This window comes from Vicugna pacos, chromosome 9, assembly GCF_048564905.1.
Source record: "Vicugna pacos chromosome 9, VicPac4, whole genome shotgun sequence".
Taxonomy (NCBI): domain Eukaryota; kingdom Metazoa; phylum Chordata; class Mammalia; order Artiodactyla; family Camelidae; genus Vicugna; species Vicugna pacos.
The window spans coordinates 30,057,297-30,078,786 of NC_132995.1; the positions used below are offsets into that span (position 1 = coordinate 30,057,297).

General features: G+C 35.7%; 1 protein-coding gene across 2 annotated transcripts in view; it reads left to right on the forward strand.

The window, feature by feature from the left end:
• The first annotated feature begins 11,065 nt into the window (after positions 1–11,065).
• RBL2 (RB transcriptional corepressor like 2) overlaps positions 11,066–21,490 on the forward strand; it is a 51,125-nt gene continuing 40,700 nt past the window's right edge. For both annotated transcript variants that reach the window (XM_072967374.1, XM_015242270.3), the window contains exons 1-4: positions 11,066–11,410; positions 13,833–13,963; positions 16,233–16,433; positions 19,894–19,958. In XM_072967374.1, the coding sequence (XP_072823475.1) occupies positions 11,168–11,410; positions 13,833–13,963; positions 16,233–16,433; positions 19,894–19,958 (640 nt within the window). In that variant the 5' untranslated portion in view covers positions 11,066–11,167. The remainder of the gene's footprint in view (positions 11,411–13,832; positions 13,964–16,232; positions 16,434–19,893; positions 19,959–21,490) is intronic.

The following is a 21,490-nucleotide window of genomic DNA, read 5'->3' on the forward strand; positions in this document are numbered from 1 at the left end:
CCCCCTTATTGCCCTTCCTGCTTTCCCCCTCCCCACTGTAACCACTAGTTCTCTGTATCTTTGAGTCAGCTTGCTTCTTGTTAAATTCACTAGTTTGTCGTATTTTTTAGGTTTCATGTATAAGTAATATCATATAGCATTTGTCTTTGACTTACTTCACTTAGCATAATGCCCTCCAAGTCTATCCATGTTGCTGCAAATGACAAAATTTCATTATATTTTATGGCTGAGTAGTAAATCCACAGTACATATATACCACATCTTAGCTTCTTAATGAATTTTTAAATTGTTGTTCCTTTTTCTTAGTAAAAAATAAGACAGCATATTGTAGAAAATCATGGAGTGGGGTGGGGGAAGGGAGGGAAAGCACAAAGAAAATAAAAAACCCATAATGTTGAACCCTCAGAGATAAATGTTAACCTTTGGGTCTTTTTTTTTTTTTGCATACATATATTGTGTATTATTTTAACGAGAGTGGAGTTAAACTATACATACCATTTTGTAAACTTTTTTCATTTACTATATCATAGTAATCTTTCCATGTCATTAAAGAATCTTTCACAACATTTTTAAGGGCTTTCTCATTCTATATAGTTATAGATACATCATAATTTGTTTGATACCCAATTTTTGAGCATTTAGATATTTTTCAGTTTGGGGCTATTTAAAAAATAATGTGTTTATGTTAAATCATTGCATACACTTACGATTTTTTTGAAATAATCTTTGCCTTTACTAACGAAATAATCCTTGCCTACTTTATTTTTTTTTAATTGAGTTACAGTCAGTTTACAATGTTGTATCAAATTTCTGGTGTACAGCACAGTTTTCCAGTCATACATGAATATACATATATTCGTTTTCATATTCTTTTTCACCGTGAGCTACTACAAGATCTTGACTATATTTCCCTGTGCTATACAGTATAAACTTGTTTATCTATTCTATATATACCTGTCAGTATCTATAAATCTTGAACTTCCAGTCTGTCCCTGCCCACATCTTTGCCTACTTTAGAATAAATACCTAGGCATGAAATGGTTATGTTCAAATTTAAAAACCAGTTGGATTATATTATTTTACACCCCAACAGCAGAGTGAAAACTACTTCCTTCCATATGTCTCCTTAGCAATACTGGGTATTATAACTTATTACAAATCTTTGTCTATTTGATAGATTAAAAATAGACTTTTAGTTTATTTTGGTAACATATAAGATAGGAATCTTAATTTGAATTTTTCCTAAGAGTTATGCAGTGTCCCAGCATCATTTAGTATATAAACTCTCCACTGATTTGACATGCCTGCATTGGTCACAATCTACATAATTCATACATGTGTATGTATATATGATTATTTAGATCATTATCATAGATATACATGATATGTAAGGAGTAACCATAAGAAAACTGGAGTAGCTATACTAATAAAAGGGACACAGACTTTAGAATAAACCAAAAAAATGTTACTAGAAATAAAGTAGAACATTTTATAATAGAAGTATCAATCTGTCAAGAAAATGTAATAATTTATAGACATATGTGCACCTAACACCAGGCCTATGAAATACATACAGCAAAAACTAAAAAATTGAAAGGAAAATACACCATTCAACAATAATAGTTGCAGACTAATAGCTTACTTTCAATAATAGAACAAGCAGGCAAAGGATTAACAAGTAAACAAATTTGAACAACACTATAAATCAACTAGACCTAAGAAACATCTACAAGATACCACCCAACAATAGCAGAATACACATTCTTTTTTTTTAATTGACGTACAGTCAATTATGATGTGTCAATTTCTGGTATACAGCACAGTATTCCAGTCATGCGTATACATACATATATTCGTTTCTGTATTTTTTCATTAAAGATTATTAAAAGATATTGAACATAGTTCCCTGTGCTGTACAGAAGAAACTTTTAAAAATCTACATTTATATATAGTGGCAAACATTTGTAAATCTCAAACTACCAAATGTATCCCCTCCCACCCACTTTCCCCGGTAACCATAAGATCGTTTACTATGTCTGCGAATCTGCATCTATTTTGTAAATGAGTTCATAGTGTCATTTTTTTTTTTTAGATTCCACATATGAATGATATCATATGATATTTTTCTTTCTCTTTCTGGCTTACTTCACTTAGAATGACAATCTCTAGGTCCATCCATGTTGCTGCAAATGGCATTATTTTATTCTTTTTTATGGCTGAGTAGTATTCCATTGTATAAATATACCACAGCTTCTTTATCCAGTCATCTGTTGATGGACATTTAGTTTGCTTCCCTATCTTGGCTACCATATATAGTGCTGTTATGAACATTGGGGTGCATGTATCTTTTCAAATTAGAGTTCCCTCTGGATATATACCCAAAAGTGGGATTGCTGGATCATATTGTAAGTCTATTTTTAGTTTTTTGAAGAATCTCCATGCTGTTTTCCATAATGGCTGCACCAAACTACATTCCCACCAGCAGTGTAGAAGGGTTCCCTTTTCTCCACACTCTCTCCAGCATTTATCGTTAATGGACTTTTGAATGATGGCCATTCTGGCTGGTGTGAGGTGATACCTCATTGTAGTTTTGATTTGCATTTCTCTGATAATTAGTGATATGAGCATTTTTTTATGTGCCTATTGGCCATTTGTATTTCTTCACTGGAGAACTGCTTGTTTAGGTCCTCTGTCCATTTTTTGATTGAATTGGTTGTTTTTGGGTTTTTTTTTTTTTCTGTTGTTATTAAGTTGTGTGAGCTGTTTATATATTCTGGAAATTAAGCCTTTGTCAGTCTTATCATTTGTAAATATTTTCTCCCATTCCGTAGGTTGTCGTTTTGTTTTGCTTATGGTTTCCTTTGCTATGCAAAAGCTTATAAGTTTAACTAGGTCCCATTTGTTTATTTTTGCTCTTATTTCCATTGCCTGGGTAGACTGCCCTAGGAGAGCATTGCTAAGATTTACGTCAGAGAATGCTTTACCTATGTTTTCTTCTAGGAGATTTATCATGTCTTGTCTTATGTTTAAGTCTTTAAGCCATTTTGAGTTTATTTTTCTGTATGGAGTGAGGGAGAGTTCTAACTTCATTGATTTACATGCTGCTATCCAGTTTTCCCAACACCACTTGCTGAAGAGACTGTCTTTTCTCCATTGTATATTTTTGCCTCCTTTGTTGAAGATTAATTGACCAGAGGTCTGTGGATTTACTTCTGGGCTCTCTAGTCTGTTCCATTGATCCATATTTCTGTTTTTATGCCAACACCTTGCTGTTTTGATTACTGAAGCTCTGTAGTATTGTCTGAAGTCTGGGAAGGCTATTCCTCCAGCTTCATTCTTTTTCTTCCATATGGCTTTGGCAATTCTAGGTCTTTTGTGATTCCATATAAATTTTAGGATTGTTTGTTCTAGTTCTGTTAAAAAAAAATGTCCTGGGTAATTTGATAGGGATGGCATTAAATCTGTAAATTGCCTTGGGCAGTATGACCATTTTAACAATACTGATTCTTCCAATCCAATAACATGGGATATCTTTCCACTTCTTTAAGTCCTCTTTAATTTCCTTAATCAATGTTTTGTAGTTCTCCATGTATAAGTCTTTCACCTCCTTGGTCAGATTTATTCCTAAGTATTTTATTGTTTTGGATGTAATTTTAAAAGAGATTGTGTCTTTATTTTCTTTAGAATACACATTCTTAAAGCACACAAGGACCATTCTCCAGGTAGCCCACTTGGCAGGTAATAAAACAAGTCTCAAATTTAAAGATTGAATCATACAAAGTATATTCTCCAACCATAATGGAATGAAATTAGAAATCAGTAACAAAGCTTGGATTCAGAGATATGTGGAAATTAAACAACATATTTTTAAATAACCAATGAGTCAAAGAAGAAATCTCAAAGGAAATTAGAAAATATTTTTAGATGAATGAACAAACACATAATATACCAAAACATATGAGAGACAGTCAAAGAGTACACAGAGGGAAATTTATAGCTGTAAATGTCAAAATAAAGGGACAAAAAAATCATAAATCAACCTAACTTTCCAGTTTAAGAAACTAGGAAAAGATCAGACTAAACCCAAGGCGAGAGGTAAAGAAATAAAATTGGAGCATTAAGAGAATGTTATGAATAACTGTATGTCAGTAACTTAGATAACCTAGATGAAATGGGTGAATTTCAAGAAAAACACAAATTAGTGAAACTGAGTCAAGAAGAAATAGAAACTACATTAAAATAAAGAGCATAATAAAGAGATTGAATTACTAATTTAAAAAAACTATATATAATATAATCCCTAGACTAGGTGCCTTCATTGAGGTGGGGAACACCTATTCATCGCATGCTTTTCCAAAAATGAAAAAGGAAACATTTTTCAACTTGTTTGTTGAGGCCAGTATTCTCCTAATACCAAAACTAGATAAAGACATTGTAAGAAAATCACCAACCAATATCCCTTATAAATACAAATGCTAAACTTCTCAACAAATTGCTAACAAACTGAATCCAGCAGCATGTGAGAAGTATTATACACCATGACAGGTTGGTTTTATCTCAGGAATGCAAGATTGGTTCAACATACAAGAAATAATCAATGTACTATTAGTGGAAAAAAGGGGGGGAAACATGGGTATTTCAATAGATGCAGAAAAGACACTTTACAAAATCCAACACCATTTCTTGTTTGTTTTTAAAAGGTAGAGATAAAACACAATTACCTCAGCTTGGTAAAGGTCATCTATGAAAAACCAACAGCTAACATCATACATAATGGTTGAAGAGTGAATATTTTCTCCTCAGGGAAGACAAATGTGTCCGCTGTTACATTTATTCAACATTGTTCTGCAAATTCTATCCAGAGAAATGAGACAAGAAAAACAACAACAACAACAAAAGCATCTAGCTAGAAATAAAACTATCTCTATTTTCAGGTGACATAATGTTATATAAAGAAAATCCTAAGGACTCCATGAAACAAACAAAATTAAATTAAAAAGATCTATTAGAATCAATAAACAGGTTCATCAAGGTTGCAGGATACAAGATCAATATAGAAAAATCAACTGTATTTCTATAAACAAGCAAGAACAATGAGTAATTGAAGTTAAGAAAAGAATTCCATTCATGGCAGCATCATATGCAATAAAATACTTAGGAATAAATTTAACAAAAAGTACAAAACATACAAAATTGTAAAAAAAAAAAAAATACACTGAAAACTACAAAACATTGTTGAAAGAAATTAAAGACCTAAATAAATGGCAAGATTTCCCAAATACAGATTTGATACAGTCCCTATCAAAGTCTCAGCTGGCTGCTTTGCAGAAATCTTCAGTTGAATCCTAAAGTTCATATAGAAATGCAAGTACCCAGCATAGCTAAAACAATTTTTAAAAAGAAGAACTAAGAGGACCCGTATTTCCTGATTTCAAAACTTACCAAAGAGCTACAATAATTAAGAGTGTGGTACAGGAATTAGAATAGACATATGGATCAATGAAACAGAAGTGAGAGTTCAGAAATAAATCCTTACTGATAAAACATTGTAAATCGATTATGCTTCAATTAAAAAAAAGAGAAATAAACCCGTTTTTAAACTTATGATCAGTAAACTTTTGAAAAGTGTACCAAGATAATTCAGTCAGGAAAGGATATTCAGAACAACTGAATATACATATACAAAAGAATAAAGTTGTATCCTCTCCCTATTCCATACATAAAAACTAACTCAGAATAGAATGTAGATCTAAATGTAAAAGATAAAAGTATAAAACTCTTAGAAGAAAACATAGGAATAAATCTTTGTGAACTTAATTTAGGCAAAAAGTGTTCAGACACAACACCAAAAGCACCAGCAACAAAAAAATAAATAATTTGGACTTCATCAAAATTAAAGTCTTTAGTTCTTCAAAGGATACCGTCAAGAAAGTGAAAAGAAAAACCACAGAACTGGGAAAATATTTGCAAATCATGTATCTGATAAAGAAATTCTATCAGAATACGTAAAGAACTCTTACAACTCAATGATAGAGACAAAAACCCATTTGTGAAATGGGCATAAGTTTTGAAAAAACATTTCTCCAAAGAATATATACAAATGGCCAATAAGCATATGAAAAGATGCTCAATATTATCAGCCATCAAATAAATACAGATCAAAACCAAAGAGATAATACATCATACTCCTCAGAATGGCCAGAATCAAAAAGACAGACAATAAAGTGTTAGCAAAAATGTGGAGAAATTAGAACTGTCCTTCATTGCCGGAGGGTGCAGCCACTTGGAACGCTGTTTTGCAATTCCTTGTGGTATTGCCTTATGACTCAGCAATTCTATTCCTAGTTATATACCCAAAGAAATGAAAACACACAAAAACTTGGAAACAAATATTCATATTAGTGTTATTCACAATAGCCCTAAAATATAAACAGCCCATATGTCCATCAACTGATGAATGGATAAATAAAATGCAATATACCCATATAACAGAATATTATTCAGCAGTAAAAAGCATGAAGACTGATAAATGCTGCAACATGGATAAACCCTGAAAACATTATGTTAAGTGAAAGGAACTAGTCACAAAGATCACATACTGTATGACTCTAATTACATGAAATGTTGAATGGGCAAATCTATATAGAAAGTAAATTAGTAATTGCCTAGGGCTAAGGACATTGGACAGCTAATGATGAAAATGTTCTAAGTGGATTTTGGCTTGTTGCATAACTGTGAATACGCTAAAAAAAAAAAACCCACTGAATTGTATACTTTAAATGGGTGAATTTTTGGTATGTGGATTATATCTATATAAAGCTGTTTTTAAAAACTGACAGCAAGTAAAATGTACAAACACAATGTAAAATCTTTTAACCTTAATAAATTTATTTTTAACCTTAATAAATGCCATCTTGTCCTGCTACTGGAGCTGTGGAATTCCAGATGGGGAAACCTCTGCCCCCTCCACCTACCCCTTTTGCTGATCCATGAGGCTCAGATTAGCTAGCAGCTCATGCTGCTAAGGGCAGTCCCTGGGGACCAAGAGAAAAAGCAAGGATTCTGGGACCTCTTTTCCTCTTCTGTGCATTCACTTCCAAGGCTTCATTCAGTTTTTGATGTTAGATCCATCTATATGATGAGACTCTGAAATTTATGTCTCATCCCTGACCTCCACCTAAACTCTAAATTAGTGTTTCTAATTGGCTACATGACTTCTCCACTTGGATGTCCAAAAGACACCTCAAATTTAGCATGTCCAAAGCCAGACTCTCATTATTTCCCTCCATACTTTTAGTTGCTCAGACCTAACACCTTTGTCATTCTGGACCCTCCTCTTTCACCCCTCCAAATCCTGTTAGTTCTGTATCCCCATTTTCATGATGCTTTCCTGACAAAGAGTACACTCTGATCACCCCATTTTCTAGATTATTGGTGTACTGAACAAACATGCATACGTTTACATTCTCACAAATTCCACTAAATTGTAGTAAAGGGAATTTTTAAATGACATATTCTTTTTCATTACAGGCTATTACAAGATATCAAATATAGTTCCCTGTGCTATACAGCAGGACCTTGTTGTTTATCTATTTTATAGATAGTAGTTAGTATCAGAAAATTTTACAGGTACCTGGGCACCTTCTCACTGTGTGCCCACATGGCCCTTCCTTGGTGCACAAGTGTGGCCTTCTTAATAAGGCCACCATTCCTATTGGATTAAGGTCCCACACTTATGATCTCATTTAATCATAATTACCTAATAAAAGTCCTATCTCCAAATACAATCATTGGGGGTTAGGACCTCAATATATGAACTTGCTGGGTGAGGGTGGGGGGTGTGGGTGGGGGTGACACAAACATTCAGTCCATAACTCACTGCTAGATGTTTACCCAAGAGTAACAGTAACATGTGTCATACAGAAACATATAGGTAAATGTTATGGTAGCTCTTCTCATAATCACCAAAAACTGGAAACAACCAAGATGTCTTTAACTGGTGAATGGATAAATAAACATTGGCACAATGAATAAACATTTGCACAATGGAGTACTACTTACTAATAAAAAAGACTGCACTACTGACACATACAACAACTTGGATGAATCTGTAGAGTATTATGCTAAGTTGAAAGAAGTCAGACTCAAAGGCTATGTATTGTATGCATATATTTATATGACGTTTTGGAAACAGGCAAAGTTACGGAGACAGAAAACTGATCAGTGGTTGCCAGAGGCTATATGAGGAGGAGTTTACCACAAAGGGACATAGGAAACATTTAGGGTGATGGAAATGTTCTGTATCTTGGTTGTGGTGGACATGACTGTATGTATTTGTCAAAAATCATAGAACTGTACATTTAAAAGAGTGAATTTTACTGCATGCAAATTATACCTCCATGAATCTGACCTAAAAGAATAAATAGAGGAATACTTGAAAAAATTCATTTGTATGTTGATTTTTGCTGAAAGGAAAAACTATTAAAGAGATTAATAAGGGACTTCCAAGCACAAAATACATTAGGATAAAATTTTGTTGGGATAGCAGAAAAAGGAATGATGTAAAATTTCTGATTGTTAAAGAGAATTTTAATTTTTAATGTTGAGTATCTTTTCATGTGCTTGTTATTGGGCATTTGTATTACTTCTTTGGAGAAATGTCCGTTCAAATTCTTTGTTTGGTATTTATTTATTTATTTATTCCCTTAACAGAGGCACTGGGGATTGAACCCAGGACCTTGTGCACACCAAGCATGTGCTATACCCCTGACTCCCCATTCATGTATGTTTTAAATGGATGATAGTGAGTATTTGCTATGCTATTTAGGGTCCGTTGGCTGTATTTCAAGTTGAGTAACAGTTTTATTTTTTGAAGTTTATAGTTACATGATGGATATTTTGCTCCTTTGCATCCTTTGCTCCTGATCAAACTTTTAATGAAAACTTTTAGTTGCCAACTTTAAAATATGCTAGAAGCTAATTATTCTTGGTGGACATGACCAAAAAGTTTGAAGACCACTGTGTTTTATCATATGAAATGTTTATGTGAAGTTTCACAGTAAAGTCATATATTTTAGGGTCATAGAAATAATGTAAAGGTAAAATTTACTTTTAGATGACTGCTATTTATAGTCTTACATTCTAGGAGGAGAAGGAGATAGGAAAATAAATGTTTGGTAAGCATAGTCTAGAAATCTAATTTCAAGTCTATTCTTAATAATTTGCTCAAAAGCTATGTCCAAGTCAGTTCATCTCCTTTATCAAAAGTGGTTCTTTTTTGAAGGAATGCTAACGTTAACTATTATGTAATTTTAGCTTTTCAAGGTTAAAAAAATTAATCTACTGCTGAGACTGACTAGTGGAGGCATAAAAAATTACCAAGAAAAAATTCAATTATTAAGTAATTTTTTTCTTTCATGATAATTGATAGGTACATGTTTTATACTTAATATGTGTTTGATTATGTATTGCTGCATAACAAGCCATCCTACAACTTCATGACTTGAAACAGTAATAATCATTTCTGCTCACAGATCTGCAGATGGGCAAGGACCAATGGAAGATTCATCTCTGCTCCACACAGCGTTAGTTGGGACAGCTTGACTGGAGGCTGGAGAATCTGCTTCTAAATTGGCTCATTCAACATGTCTGGGGCTGCGGGCCAGAGGCCGCATGTCCTACGTGCATAGTGAGAATGGGAGAACTCTCATCCAAAGCCCTGTCCTAAGAGATGCTCAAACTCTAGCATGGCTTCTAGTAGCATAAGCCTTTGCCCTGTGATGACTCCAGCCCCCCATTAAAATGCCTGCCCGAGAAAGCTCAGTGCTGCCAGAATTTACAGTTTGTTCTAGCCAACTTTTTGGATTTTTTTTTTTTTTTGGATTCACAGTTGGTTGAATCTGCGGATACGCAATCTGCGTATAGTGAGGGCAACTTGCTTATACTGAGGGCCGACTGTATCTCCTACAAATCTGGAGTATCATTACCAATGACCTGAAAGCCCTTCCTTTGCACTTTAATCATCAGGAAGGAATGGGTCTCTGTTTCCCAGTCTCTGCGGGAGAATAGAATCCTAACTTCAACAAATTGCCAGCCAGCAGGCACAGCTGGCCTAATCACATTTACACTCATCAACCTCTCCTAATTCTTTGCTGGAGCTCTGCTCTCTCCCATCCCTACTCTTTCATTCTCCCTTTAAATTTCCAATTACCTCTGCAAAAATCAGAACAGAGCTCAGCTCTTTCCCCTACTGTCGGTAGTGACAATAAAATCTGTTTTCATCCCTTTAACTGACACCCGGCTTTGTTTATCTTTGACAATAGGCATTTCTAAGACACCTGAGCTTCCTCACAGTAGAGTGGCTGGATTCTAATGTCAGTGAAGACAAAGCAAAGTGATTCCGCGGCAAAAAAAAAAAAAAAAAGAGCAATGCCTTATGGCACCTCGCACATGAAAATGTTTTATACCATAACCACTTATAAATCAAAGAGGATTGGAAATAAAGTGATTCATATAGACATGAAAAGAGAAAGCAAAATAAAAATAAAGGAATAAAGTTAAGCCAATTGCAGGACTGAGAATAGTACAAATATGTCACTTATAGTGAACTTCATTCGCCCTATGGGGTAAAATTCCTACTTAAAAAAAATCTAATAATTATTTGAAGGTGTCATATAAAATTAAAGCATAAGGAAGAACTAGAAATGAGGAGCGGCGCCGAAATTTAGGCAAATTCACGCCCTTATTAGTATCTTCATTTTTTAGATAAGAACACGCAAGTGATGAGTATTATTTTGGGGGACACCTTGTACACTAAACCTTCAGAAGTCAATGTCTCCGGTTTGTTCTCTCTTCAGCACAGCCCTGCCTAATGGTGTCCCGATGAGGAGGTATTAGAAACGTAGAGAAGTCGCCTTTATTTCAGCCCGAGGAAGACTACAAAAAAAGCTGATTTTTTAATATACTGTTTGACCCCCGTGGGCCTCCGGTCTGGACTACATTTCCCAGCAGGCCGTGCTGGGAACTACGGGTGCCGACGGGAGGGCCAGCGCCGTTGGCGACGGCGCAGTCGCCGTGCGGGCGGCCGACCGGCGGGCGCTTCGCGGTTTGAATGGCTGCGGGCCCGGGCCCTCACCTCACCTGAGGACCCGCCGGCCAGGTGCGTGCTATGCCGTCGGGAGGCGACCAGTCGCCGCCGCCCCCGCCTCCCCCTCCGGCGGCGGCGGCGGCCTCGGACGAGGAGGAGGAAGACGACGGCGAGGCGGAGGATGCCGCGCAGCCGGCCCGGTCGCCGGCCCCGCAAACCCAGCAGCGGTTCGACGAGCTGTGCAGCCGCCTGAACATGGACGAGGCGGCGCGGGCCGAGGCCTGGGACAGCTACCGGAGCATGAGCGAGAGCTACACGCTGGAGGTGCGCCCGGGGGAGGAGACGAGCGGCTGTTGGGGCCTAGTGGTCGCGCCCTGCCGCCGGGAGTGGGGCCCCTTCTAACCCCCGCCCGGCGTCCCGCGGGCACCCCTCGGGCGGCCCTGGCTCTCTGGGTCCCCAGCCTGGAGTGCAGAGGGAATGCTCTCTGCGCAGCTTCGTCCCAGAAACCTGGCTTTTGAAAAGCCAGCGACCCTGAAAGTGAACTCGATCTCTCTGCTCTTCCCTCTTGGGTTCCGAAGAGGGACTAGCTCTTGCCCTAGAGTAGCACCGCGAGGCTGAGGTTGGGCTGGGGTCTGATTACAAAAATACAACCGCCTTGTTGGCAGAATGAACAGGTGCAGTTGTCAAGACCGTACCCAGCGAGTGAGAGGACTTGCCTGTGTTCGCACGGAAATTAACACGACTTTAGCGCCTCCGTTTCCAGGCTTCTCCTTCAGTTCCAAATTGCCTTTGTCCAGGCATTGCATCCATTTGAGTAAATGCGTTGTTAGGTTTCGGGCTGTGTGTGTGTTTGTGTAAACAAAGACGAATCTTCCCCCAGAGCAAATGAAACGGGCTTTCTGCCTACCTGGATATAGACATGCATTTCTTACTAGGGAGTCAGGACTGCGACAACCTTTGAGGACCTATTGGTCACCCCAGACGATGCGCAGGACTCTTACAGTCGCTGTGATCTAGGCATGTTTTTGTCCCTTTCTTCGGACGGGGCTTCCAGATGAGAAAAATGGCCATTCTAGCCAGTGAGGCTCAACTCTGTAGGCACCTCCCCCTTATGGGCCAATGGGAAGTGACACGGAAGTCTGGATTGTTTATCCGCTGTTTGACTGCTGTGCGTGTGGTATTTAAACAGGAGGCCGTATGATTTTCTTAAGTTGTTTTTAGAGTTTGTGGAGAGTGGAGCGAATAGGCTCGGGATGTTTTAAGGCCTAACAGAAGTGTTATTTAACTACAGTAGGATGTTTTTGCCTATATGTCACTCATTAAGATAATTTTTTTTATTCTGGTATTAATAGAATTTTAATCCCTTTTCTTTCTCCCCATTGTTACCTCTATAGGGGGAAAATACTAGTATTATAGTGGCTTTAGAACCTGACCGATCTTGATGACTTCGAGCAATTTACGTAACCACTCCAAACTCAATTTGGTGATATGTAAATTTGAGATATTTTTACCTATCTTACAGAGCTGTTCGGAATGGTTAAATAAGGTGATGTGTGGTTTCTGGCACATAGATCACTCGTATAGACAGTGCTTTGGAGTTTACAAAGCTCTTTCACATACTTAGGTGATCTGACTGAATAGGCCATGTTCCTGTTTATTTCCCAGTGGTTCCTGTGGTCAGACGAAGAGGACTTTTTTGAGGGGGGAGGGGGGCGGTAATTATGTTTTATTTATTTATTTTTCAGTGGAGGTACCAAGGATTGAACCCAGGACCTTGTGCATGCTAAGCACATGCTCTACCACTGAGTTATACCTGCCCCAGCTGAGAAGGACTCTTTTTTGGTGATGGGCATAACTGCCTCCAAATAAGGTCTTATTTTACCCTCAGGATAACCCTGAAATTAGAACAAGCATTATCACCACACAGCTGAGGTATTTCAACTCACAGAGGTTAAGTGGTATGAAGCCCAGTATTGTATAAGCAAGTGATGTAACAAATGGTTAGTAAATTATTTTTGAAAATACGTGTTTGATTACTTAACTTGTTAAAGTCTTTGATCTCAGATTCTTTACCCAGTAAATGAATGAGCATTTATTCATTTACCAAATATCTTCTGATCGCCTGTTCTTTGTCAGACACTGTGGTGTAGGTGCTGGGATGGAGCAGTGCACAAAGCATTAAAGTCTCCACCCTTGTGGAACTAGTGGTTAGGTATGCTGTGAGATAATATGGGGTGTCAGCCTCATGGGCATGTACAATAGAAAATAAAGCTCCTATGATATTTAATAGAGAATACTGGTTAGAGAATTTTATCTTTTGATTTCTTGTATTTTCTGTGCTTTATACTTGTGACTCAACTCTCACAGCCCTCAGATAAGAAAATTGAGCCTCTGCAACTGTTGAGTAATTTACCCAAGTGATCTACTCCCTTGCTGGGACTTCCAAGGTCTGTGTCCTAAGAGAGACATTAAATCTGTATTGCCTTTTATGATCTTGAAAGTTACATAACATCACTTTCACCTGTGCTGCTGGTTGAGACAGTTCAAAGTGAGAGAACACAAACTCCTACCTCTCAGTGGAAGAATGCCATCGTCACATTGTAAGAAGAGCACATGGGACAGAGCCATCGCTGAAAATACAGTTTCCCACAAGCATTTAAATAACACTTTCAATTTAAACAGGAATTTTTAATATTGAAATATCTATAGCTCACTACCTAAAAATCCATTTTCTTTTATTTTACAGGGAAATGATCTTCATTGGTTAGCATGTGCCTTATATGTGGCTTGCAGAAAATCTGTGCCAACTGTAAGCAAAGGAACAGTTGAAGGAAACTATGTATCTTTAACTAGAATCCTGAGATGTTCAGAGCAGAGGTAACTATGTTGGAGTTTGTGAAATAGAGTGTGACTAATATGAAAGCTCATAAATCACAGTGACAGTAAGAAACCTCTTTGTTGGTCATTTTCTGAGCATTTGTACCTATGGAGTGCTAAATTTAGATCTAGGTCATGGTTTTACTTTACCACATCTAAGTTAGTATCCATTATATTTTATTTCTTTGATGAAAAATATTTAGCTTTTAATGTATTAAGCACTTGTATTAAGAGTTTACTATTAAAGATTATGACTTGTCATTGTGTAATATAGGGAGAATTCTAAATAGGATACTCTAGATTGAAAAGGTAAATAAAATATGATATTAAACTTAGAACTACATGCATGGGACTTGTATCTTACATAAAGAACATATAAATACTCAGTTTCCTGTTTGGGAGATAAGCAACACTATTATAATCAATTATAGACAGGGTCAAATAATATTTTAAAGAGGACACAGAAGTTGCTTTTTCAATCTGTTGTGTAAATGAATTATTACATTTATTATTTGTATCTTTAGGGTTAATTTTCTCATGGCTTATTAAAGATTGGTGGAAAAAGGATATTTGGCATTTCAGGGGAAATACCACTGTCAAAATTTATGGACCTTTTTAAAAAAATGACTTACTATTTAAATAGTTAACAAGAAATGTAATCTTTTAGCTGTAGTCTGTTTATTAACCTTGAACTCAATCTTGAGTTATATTTAGGCCTAAGAACAAGAGGCAGTGCATAAAGAGTTGAACACCTGGGCTGTAAACCTGCAGAGGTGGAATTAAATAAGGTGTAAAAGTATAATTATGAAAAATGGAGTTAGAGTAATCCAGTTAAGTGACAGACAAGGAACTTTAGAAGCAAAGGTCGAATTATGGAATCATTGTTATAAACTGTAGTAAACTAAACTTATCTAATATTTTAATGCAAGTAATATCCCAGTCTTCAGTTTTATTTCCATTTCAAAAACTCAATTTTTTAAAAAAATCTTTACCTATGGATTCAGATTATTTACTTTCCTGCCATAATGGACTAAATGGATTAAAAACAAAGAGCAGATTGGGAGAAGATATTTATAATGTAACAAAAGATCAATATCCAGAATTATAAAAAGAACTACTAACCAGTAGTTAAGTAATTGACAGACAGCTACTAAAAAGTATGATTTCACGAAGGCCTAAACTCACATAGCTAATAGATGCAGGCAAAGATGTTCAATCTCATTAGTAATCAAGGAAATTCAAAGTAAAATTAAGATAATATTTCATTATCAGACTGGGGAAACGTGAAGTCTGAGAGTACCCAGTTTGGTCATTATGTAGGGAAATGGGAACACTGTATTGCTGGTATACATTGGAGAGGGCGTAAATTGGCATAGTTACTTAAGTGGAAAATTTGGCAGTATCTAGTAAAGTTGAAGATGCATATTCTCTGACTCAGGAATTCTACTTATTGGTGATAGTTCCCAAAGAAACAGTAATATACATGTACAAGAATGTGTTCATTACAGCATTTTTTTGTTATAATGAAAAATTAGACACCTTAATTTCCATTGGTTGGGGAATTAATGCACAAAAGTTAGTTCATATGAAGGAATGTTTTTAGTAATTAAAATGAATGAATTAGATCTACATATATGAACATTAATCTCATAAACATTATTGAATGAGAAAGCAAGTTGTAGAATGCCAGTTATAATATGATATCATTTATATAAAATTTTAAAAACACATATAAAAGATACTAATAACTCTTTATGGGTACATATATAACCATATAGTAAGTATAAAAACATGAATGGGAAGGATTCAGACTGACTTTAGAAGGTTGGTTATCTTTGGGGAATAAGAGTCGGAAATGGAATTGGGGGAGAGTACAAATGGGAAGTTCGACTATTTCTGTAGAATCTGAAGCCAACAAGGCAACATTTATTTGATAGGTTAGTATTTGTTAAATCTGACAATTGGTACATGAATGTTGGTTATGTTTTCTGGTTAATTATTTTTTTGTATTATTATATATTTTATAATTTTAAAAAACCTTCCTGTAATCTCAGAAAAAGAGACTAGGAAATTAGGTTTGGAAGATCAGAGAAATAAGCCAGTCTGTGAGAGTAAGCTAGTCAGAGGCATGAGTTATGATTTTATATCATTGTCTAAAAGTAATATAATTTAAAGAGTTGATTTTGATTTACTCTTAATTATCTATATTTGTATATTTAACCTCTGCATTAATTACAAAAAAAATCTAATTTTTTATTTTTAATATCAGCTTGATTGAATTTTTTAACAAGATGAAGAAGTGGGAAGACATGGCAAATCTACCCCCACATTTCAGAGAACGTACTGAGAGATTAGAGAGAAACTTCACTGTTTCTGCTGTAATTTTTAAGAAATATGAACCCATTTTTCAGGACATTTTTAAGTATCCTCAAGAGGAACAGCCCCGGCAACAAAGAGGAAGAAAACAGCGGTATGTTTTTATATGTGTTAAGCAGGAACACACATTTGTCTGTCTGTGCTACAGTTTTGATCCTGTAGCTTGTGTCCCTCCCCTCAGTTTGTTTTGCTTGTCGTAAGAAACAAATGTGATTTCATAAATAATCTTTTTGTCCAATAGGTTTCTTTGAATAATAATTTCTTGCTTTTCATTGTATGTTAGCTCTGAAGAATTTGGCTTCTTTCATGTTGCATAATGTGTGAAAACTTTGTTTGTAATAAATTTTCTTTTTTCATTTAAGCAACCAAAAATGCAAAAGTCAGACCTTCCTTAGATATTCTCACCAATTAGCCACCTTGGGTATAGAATTTGACTACTTAATTTTCTATTATTGACTATATTGACTATTTCTGTTATTTTCTGCGTGTCATAGTACATATAGACTATTTCTTTATTTGACTCTTAAGTCTAGCTGAGTAGTAACAAATCCCCCTGAAAAGGCTGTTCTGTCTATTTTGATGTTTACAACCAATTCAAAGTAGAGAAACTGGATTGAGGGGAGAATAGTGGAACTGTAATGGTTATGAAATTGTGCTTCTGATCTTGTCTGCAAAGTCTGTAAACTTACTCTGGCTCAATGTTTTCCATCTCTCCTAGTAGATATGGGCGATTATGGGATGCAGATTCTCTACCTTTATCATAAAAGTTTTTACATAAAGTAGAAATGGAAATTTGTTCTTAAAGTAGAACTAGAAAAATGTTGACAAGAAAAGTAGGGGAAAGGGAATTACTATAGTTGAATGAATAATGTTTTCTTCTCTTTTAATATAAAACTTTTCCAAATTGTAAAGGATGTTTACACTAAGTGAACAGCTTTAAAAAATAAAACAATGTAACTGACAATACTTTAATAAAAAAGAATGCAAAAAAAAAAGAAAAGCAAAAAAAGAAAACAGTGTACATTTTTTTGTAGTTGAGCCGCTGATATAGAAGCAGCTGGTTTAGTGTGCTTGCAGTTTTGGGAATTGTCTATTTATAATTAAGTATTCTAAAGTTTGGATAGAAGTTGTTTTTGAGTCTGGGTGAGGCTGATACGATCATTTATAGAAAGACTTCTTTCTTTGGAGTGTTGTAGAAAATAATTTCAGATTGTATTTGCATTGATGTTTATTAGGGTGTATATACTACTTTATTCTAATTAAGAAACTTATAAGCTAACTTTAAAAATTTTATATTTGTATCACTATCATTTTTTTAAAACTTTATGGTAATTTCTTTAAAATTTTTTTTTAATTGAAGTGTGGTTGACTTATGTATGGTGTGTTAGCTTCTGGTGTACAGTATACTGATTCAGTTATGTGTGTATGTATATTCTTTTTTATGTTCTTTTTCATTATTGGTTATTACAAGATACTGAATATAGTTCCTTGTGCTATACAGTAGGGCCTTGTTTATAATTTTATATATAGTAGTTTGTATCTGCTAATCCCAAACTCCTAATTTATCCCTCCCCCTTCACCCTGTGTACTTTTTATTAGTACTTTTGGCTAATACCAGTGATAATAATGTACACCATTTACTGAGCATTTATTATTGGGCAGGGACTCTTCTAAGACTTAAACTTGTATTACTTCAGTTAGTCGCTATGACAGCTTTACGAGGTTGATACTGTTATTACAGGTGGGGGAAATAAGCCCTTGAGAGGCTAAGGAATGTGGCTGAGGTCGTACAGTTTAGTAAGTGTGGAGCTCTTGCTGAAACTTAGGTAGTCTGCCTATGCAGCCTGCCTGCAGAATGTGCTTTACCACGACTCAGTACTGCATCTCACACACTGGTCTTTCAAAATTTGTCACTGAGTACTTATCGAGAGCTTACTGTATGAACTGCTTTGTTAGGTACTAAGTAGGACACAAATATTAAAAAGAAAACAAACCAAAAAACCCCAAATCCACAGTCACTGTCTTTTGAGAGCTGATAGTAAGTATAGTCAGGGAGAGGCATGTATGAATGCAAAAGATAATAGAAACGTAGGACTTATGAGCCAATTAGGTAAGATTCCTTGGAATAAGTAGAAATAGGTCTGGAACAGTGGGTAGGATTTTGATGGTGAAGTTGGAGATACAGATAGCCTTCTATGCAGAGGACAAAGTATGAAGACACCAAAATAGAAAAACCAGAGGAAATTTGGTTAAGTGGGTTGAGTTTGTTCTAGAGTTCTCAAGTCATAGAGCCAGTTTTTAGAGTGGCTTGAGTGGTTTTTTTCTTCTAGTTTTATTGAGATATAATTGACATATGGCACTATAGAAGTTGAATGTGTACAGCATAATGATTTGACTGACACGCATCATGAAATGATTACCACAGTAAGTTTAGTGAATGTCCATCATCTCATACAAAAATACAAAATTAAAGAAATAGAAGAAAATTTTTCTCTGTGATCAGAACTCATAAGATATACTCTCTTATAACAACTTTCATATATAACATACAGCAGTGTTAATTATGTTTACCATGTTGTACATTATATCGCTAGTACTTGTTTATCTTACAACTGGAAGTTAGAGTGGCTTGAGGGTTAAGCTAAAAAGTTTGACTTTTATCTTAGTAGGTATCAAAACTGGATAGTTTATCATGTGCCTGTGGTGGGAAGGCTACTTTTTAAGGCAGAGCACTGATATTTAATTCTTGCCGTGGACTGGTGAATTAAGTACAATATTAGAATGAGTTTTTAGCAGGTGAAGAGACTAAGGCACATGGAGAGCAAGTATACTAAGCTGATGACAATGTGGAAATAAACCCCAGTCTTCAGATTCTTCTCTTCAAAGCACCTTGTTAGAATAAGACTACTGCAATGTGAGGCCAACAGATGTCTTAGCTAAATGTTGGCAGAGGTTTTGGTAGAAAAGCCATGTTTAAAACAGACCTGAAACTCCATTTAGCTGACAGCTTAGCAAAATACAACAGATAGTCTTTATTTTTTTCCACCTTCCTCCTCTCTACAACAGGCACTCTTAATGACAGAAGTATAAGGAATTATAGGAATCCCAGAATTTACATTCAAAAGTCCTTTTGTGACTTGACATAATCTGGAATGTCTTTAGGGAGGGAGAGTTTACAGTTCATCAGCTATAGTAGAGGAGAAAAAGTTGAGGACATACCTGACTGCTTATATGGGTCTTAAAGCTGCATTAGCCTTGTTGATATCATCAAAAGAACTATTGTTACTCGTTTTATTTTTCTGCCTTACCTATCTTGACCAGGAAAAGCTTTTATAGTTCTTCAGAATTTTCTTCTAAGATGAGTGCTTTCCCTCGCACCCAGCCATTTCCTTACCAGTACTTGGCTGAGCAGAACTTCCTGCACATTTTCCACATGAAGTGAATCTGCTGTCACTCCTCTCAACTGTGGGTTTTGTTTCTCACCTAATTTACAGTCATTTGTGATGTCTTTTTCTGATTCTTCTGTTATCTCATGACTTTTTTCTTCCCCAAAGGCGACAGCCCTGTACCGTGTCTGAAGTTTTCCATTTTTGTTGGGTGCTTTTTATATATGCAAAAGGTAAGAAAAGAGTAATATTTATTTAGATATTAGTTTATCTCAAAGTTCAGGTACTACTTCTGTCAACCTGAAATGTGTATCAGGAAAAGATTCTCACTGAAAAATTTCTCAAGGGTTTTAATCCCAGACTCATAATTTTTCAGTGATTGCCTTTTCATAAGAGTCTTTTGAATTTCTTTACAACATTCCAAACTTTTTTTTATTAAATGGAAAATCCTTTAATTTTGTTCTTACCCAACATCTTTTCCAGGTGTATTATCTCTGAATTGTGGACTGCAAACATGCTAGTGTGTCTGTGCTTATCTCCTGGGCTGTGTTTTTCACGAGACGTTTCTTATTTAGTTGAGTGGGACTGATCATTCTCAAGAGTGGTTCAGTTTACTTTTTACATCTTGTTCAGATAAAAATGCTTGATCAAATGCCTTTACATACAGTTTATTTTCTCTCCCTTTTCTTCTCACTTAATGTGCCCAACATCTGCATTTAGTGAAATATGCTTTTATTATTATTATCGTCCTCTCTGTATTTCTGTGTAGAAATGATTCTCAGTAATTTAAAGAAGAAAAGAAATTACGGTTACATTAGTTACATAGCTTTTTTCTTGACTGTGTAGAATGCCTTTGCTGTTAAGATAGCCTAATAAAGTGCATAATTGAAATCAAATAATCATAGAGCTGGAAAGTGTTTCATAAATATAAGAGATTCTCATTATTAGATCAACTAGCCCAACTTACTTACTTTTAAGGAGTAAGTAACGGAGGCCCAGAAACTAGCTACTAGAAACAGATCTAGGGTTTGAATCCAGGTCTAGCTGTGGTTTCATGCTGGATGTGAAGGCTCTCCAGCAGGAACGTGTCACTCCATCGGTGTCAGAGTTTGTCTCATTGCAGCTGGTCCTTTCGAGTTAGTTGGGTTAGAGCTTATCCTTCCTTCCTTTTCTTGATTGAAAAGAAAAACCTTTCTTTTGTCAAAAACAAGCTCTCATTTATTTTTGCTTTCCATTACACTGGGTGTTTCTTCAGTGGAAATGAAGGTGGTGTGATCAGTGGCATGAAATATGGAAAGACTTAAGAGCATGTAGACTGTTTTCGTGGTGGCTATACTTTCTGCCACTTGGTTTACTGTGTCTGCGATTATATATGATATTAATCTTGTCAGTAGATTACGGACAGGTGTATCTGACTTTGGGGATTTTTATCTGTTTCATGTCCTTCATGGTGTATGTGTACTTGGGAGTAAGTATTTGGTACTATATAAGTTATTAGAAAAGAATTGTGTTGTCCTTATGTAGGTTTTGGTCTCACTTGACCAGCTGGAGTGGTTTATTTTTTGTCTCTGCAGCTTACTCAGTGTTTGAGTTTTACCTCACTATTATTAATCCAATCTGTAGTTGTGTGATCTGAAGATCTCTTGTCTGCTCACAATCCAGCACTATGATCTTTTATGATTCACTAGGATCTTTTCTATTAAAGTGATTTAGTTGGTTTTATTCAGTTCTTGATTTCGTTGTTTGAGGGGAAGTGTACTCTTTT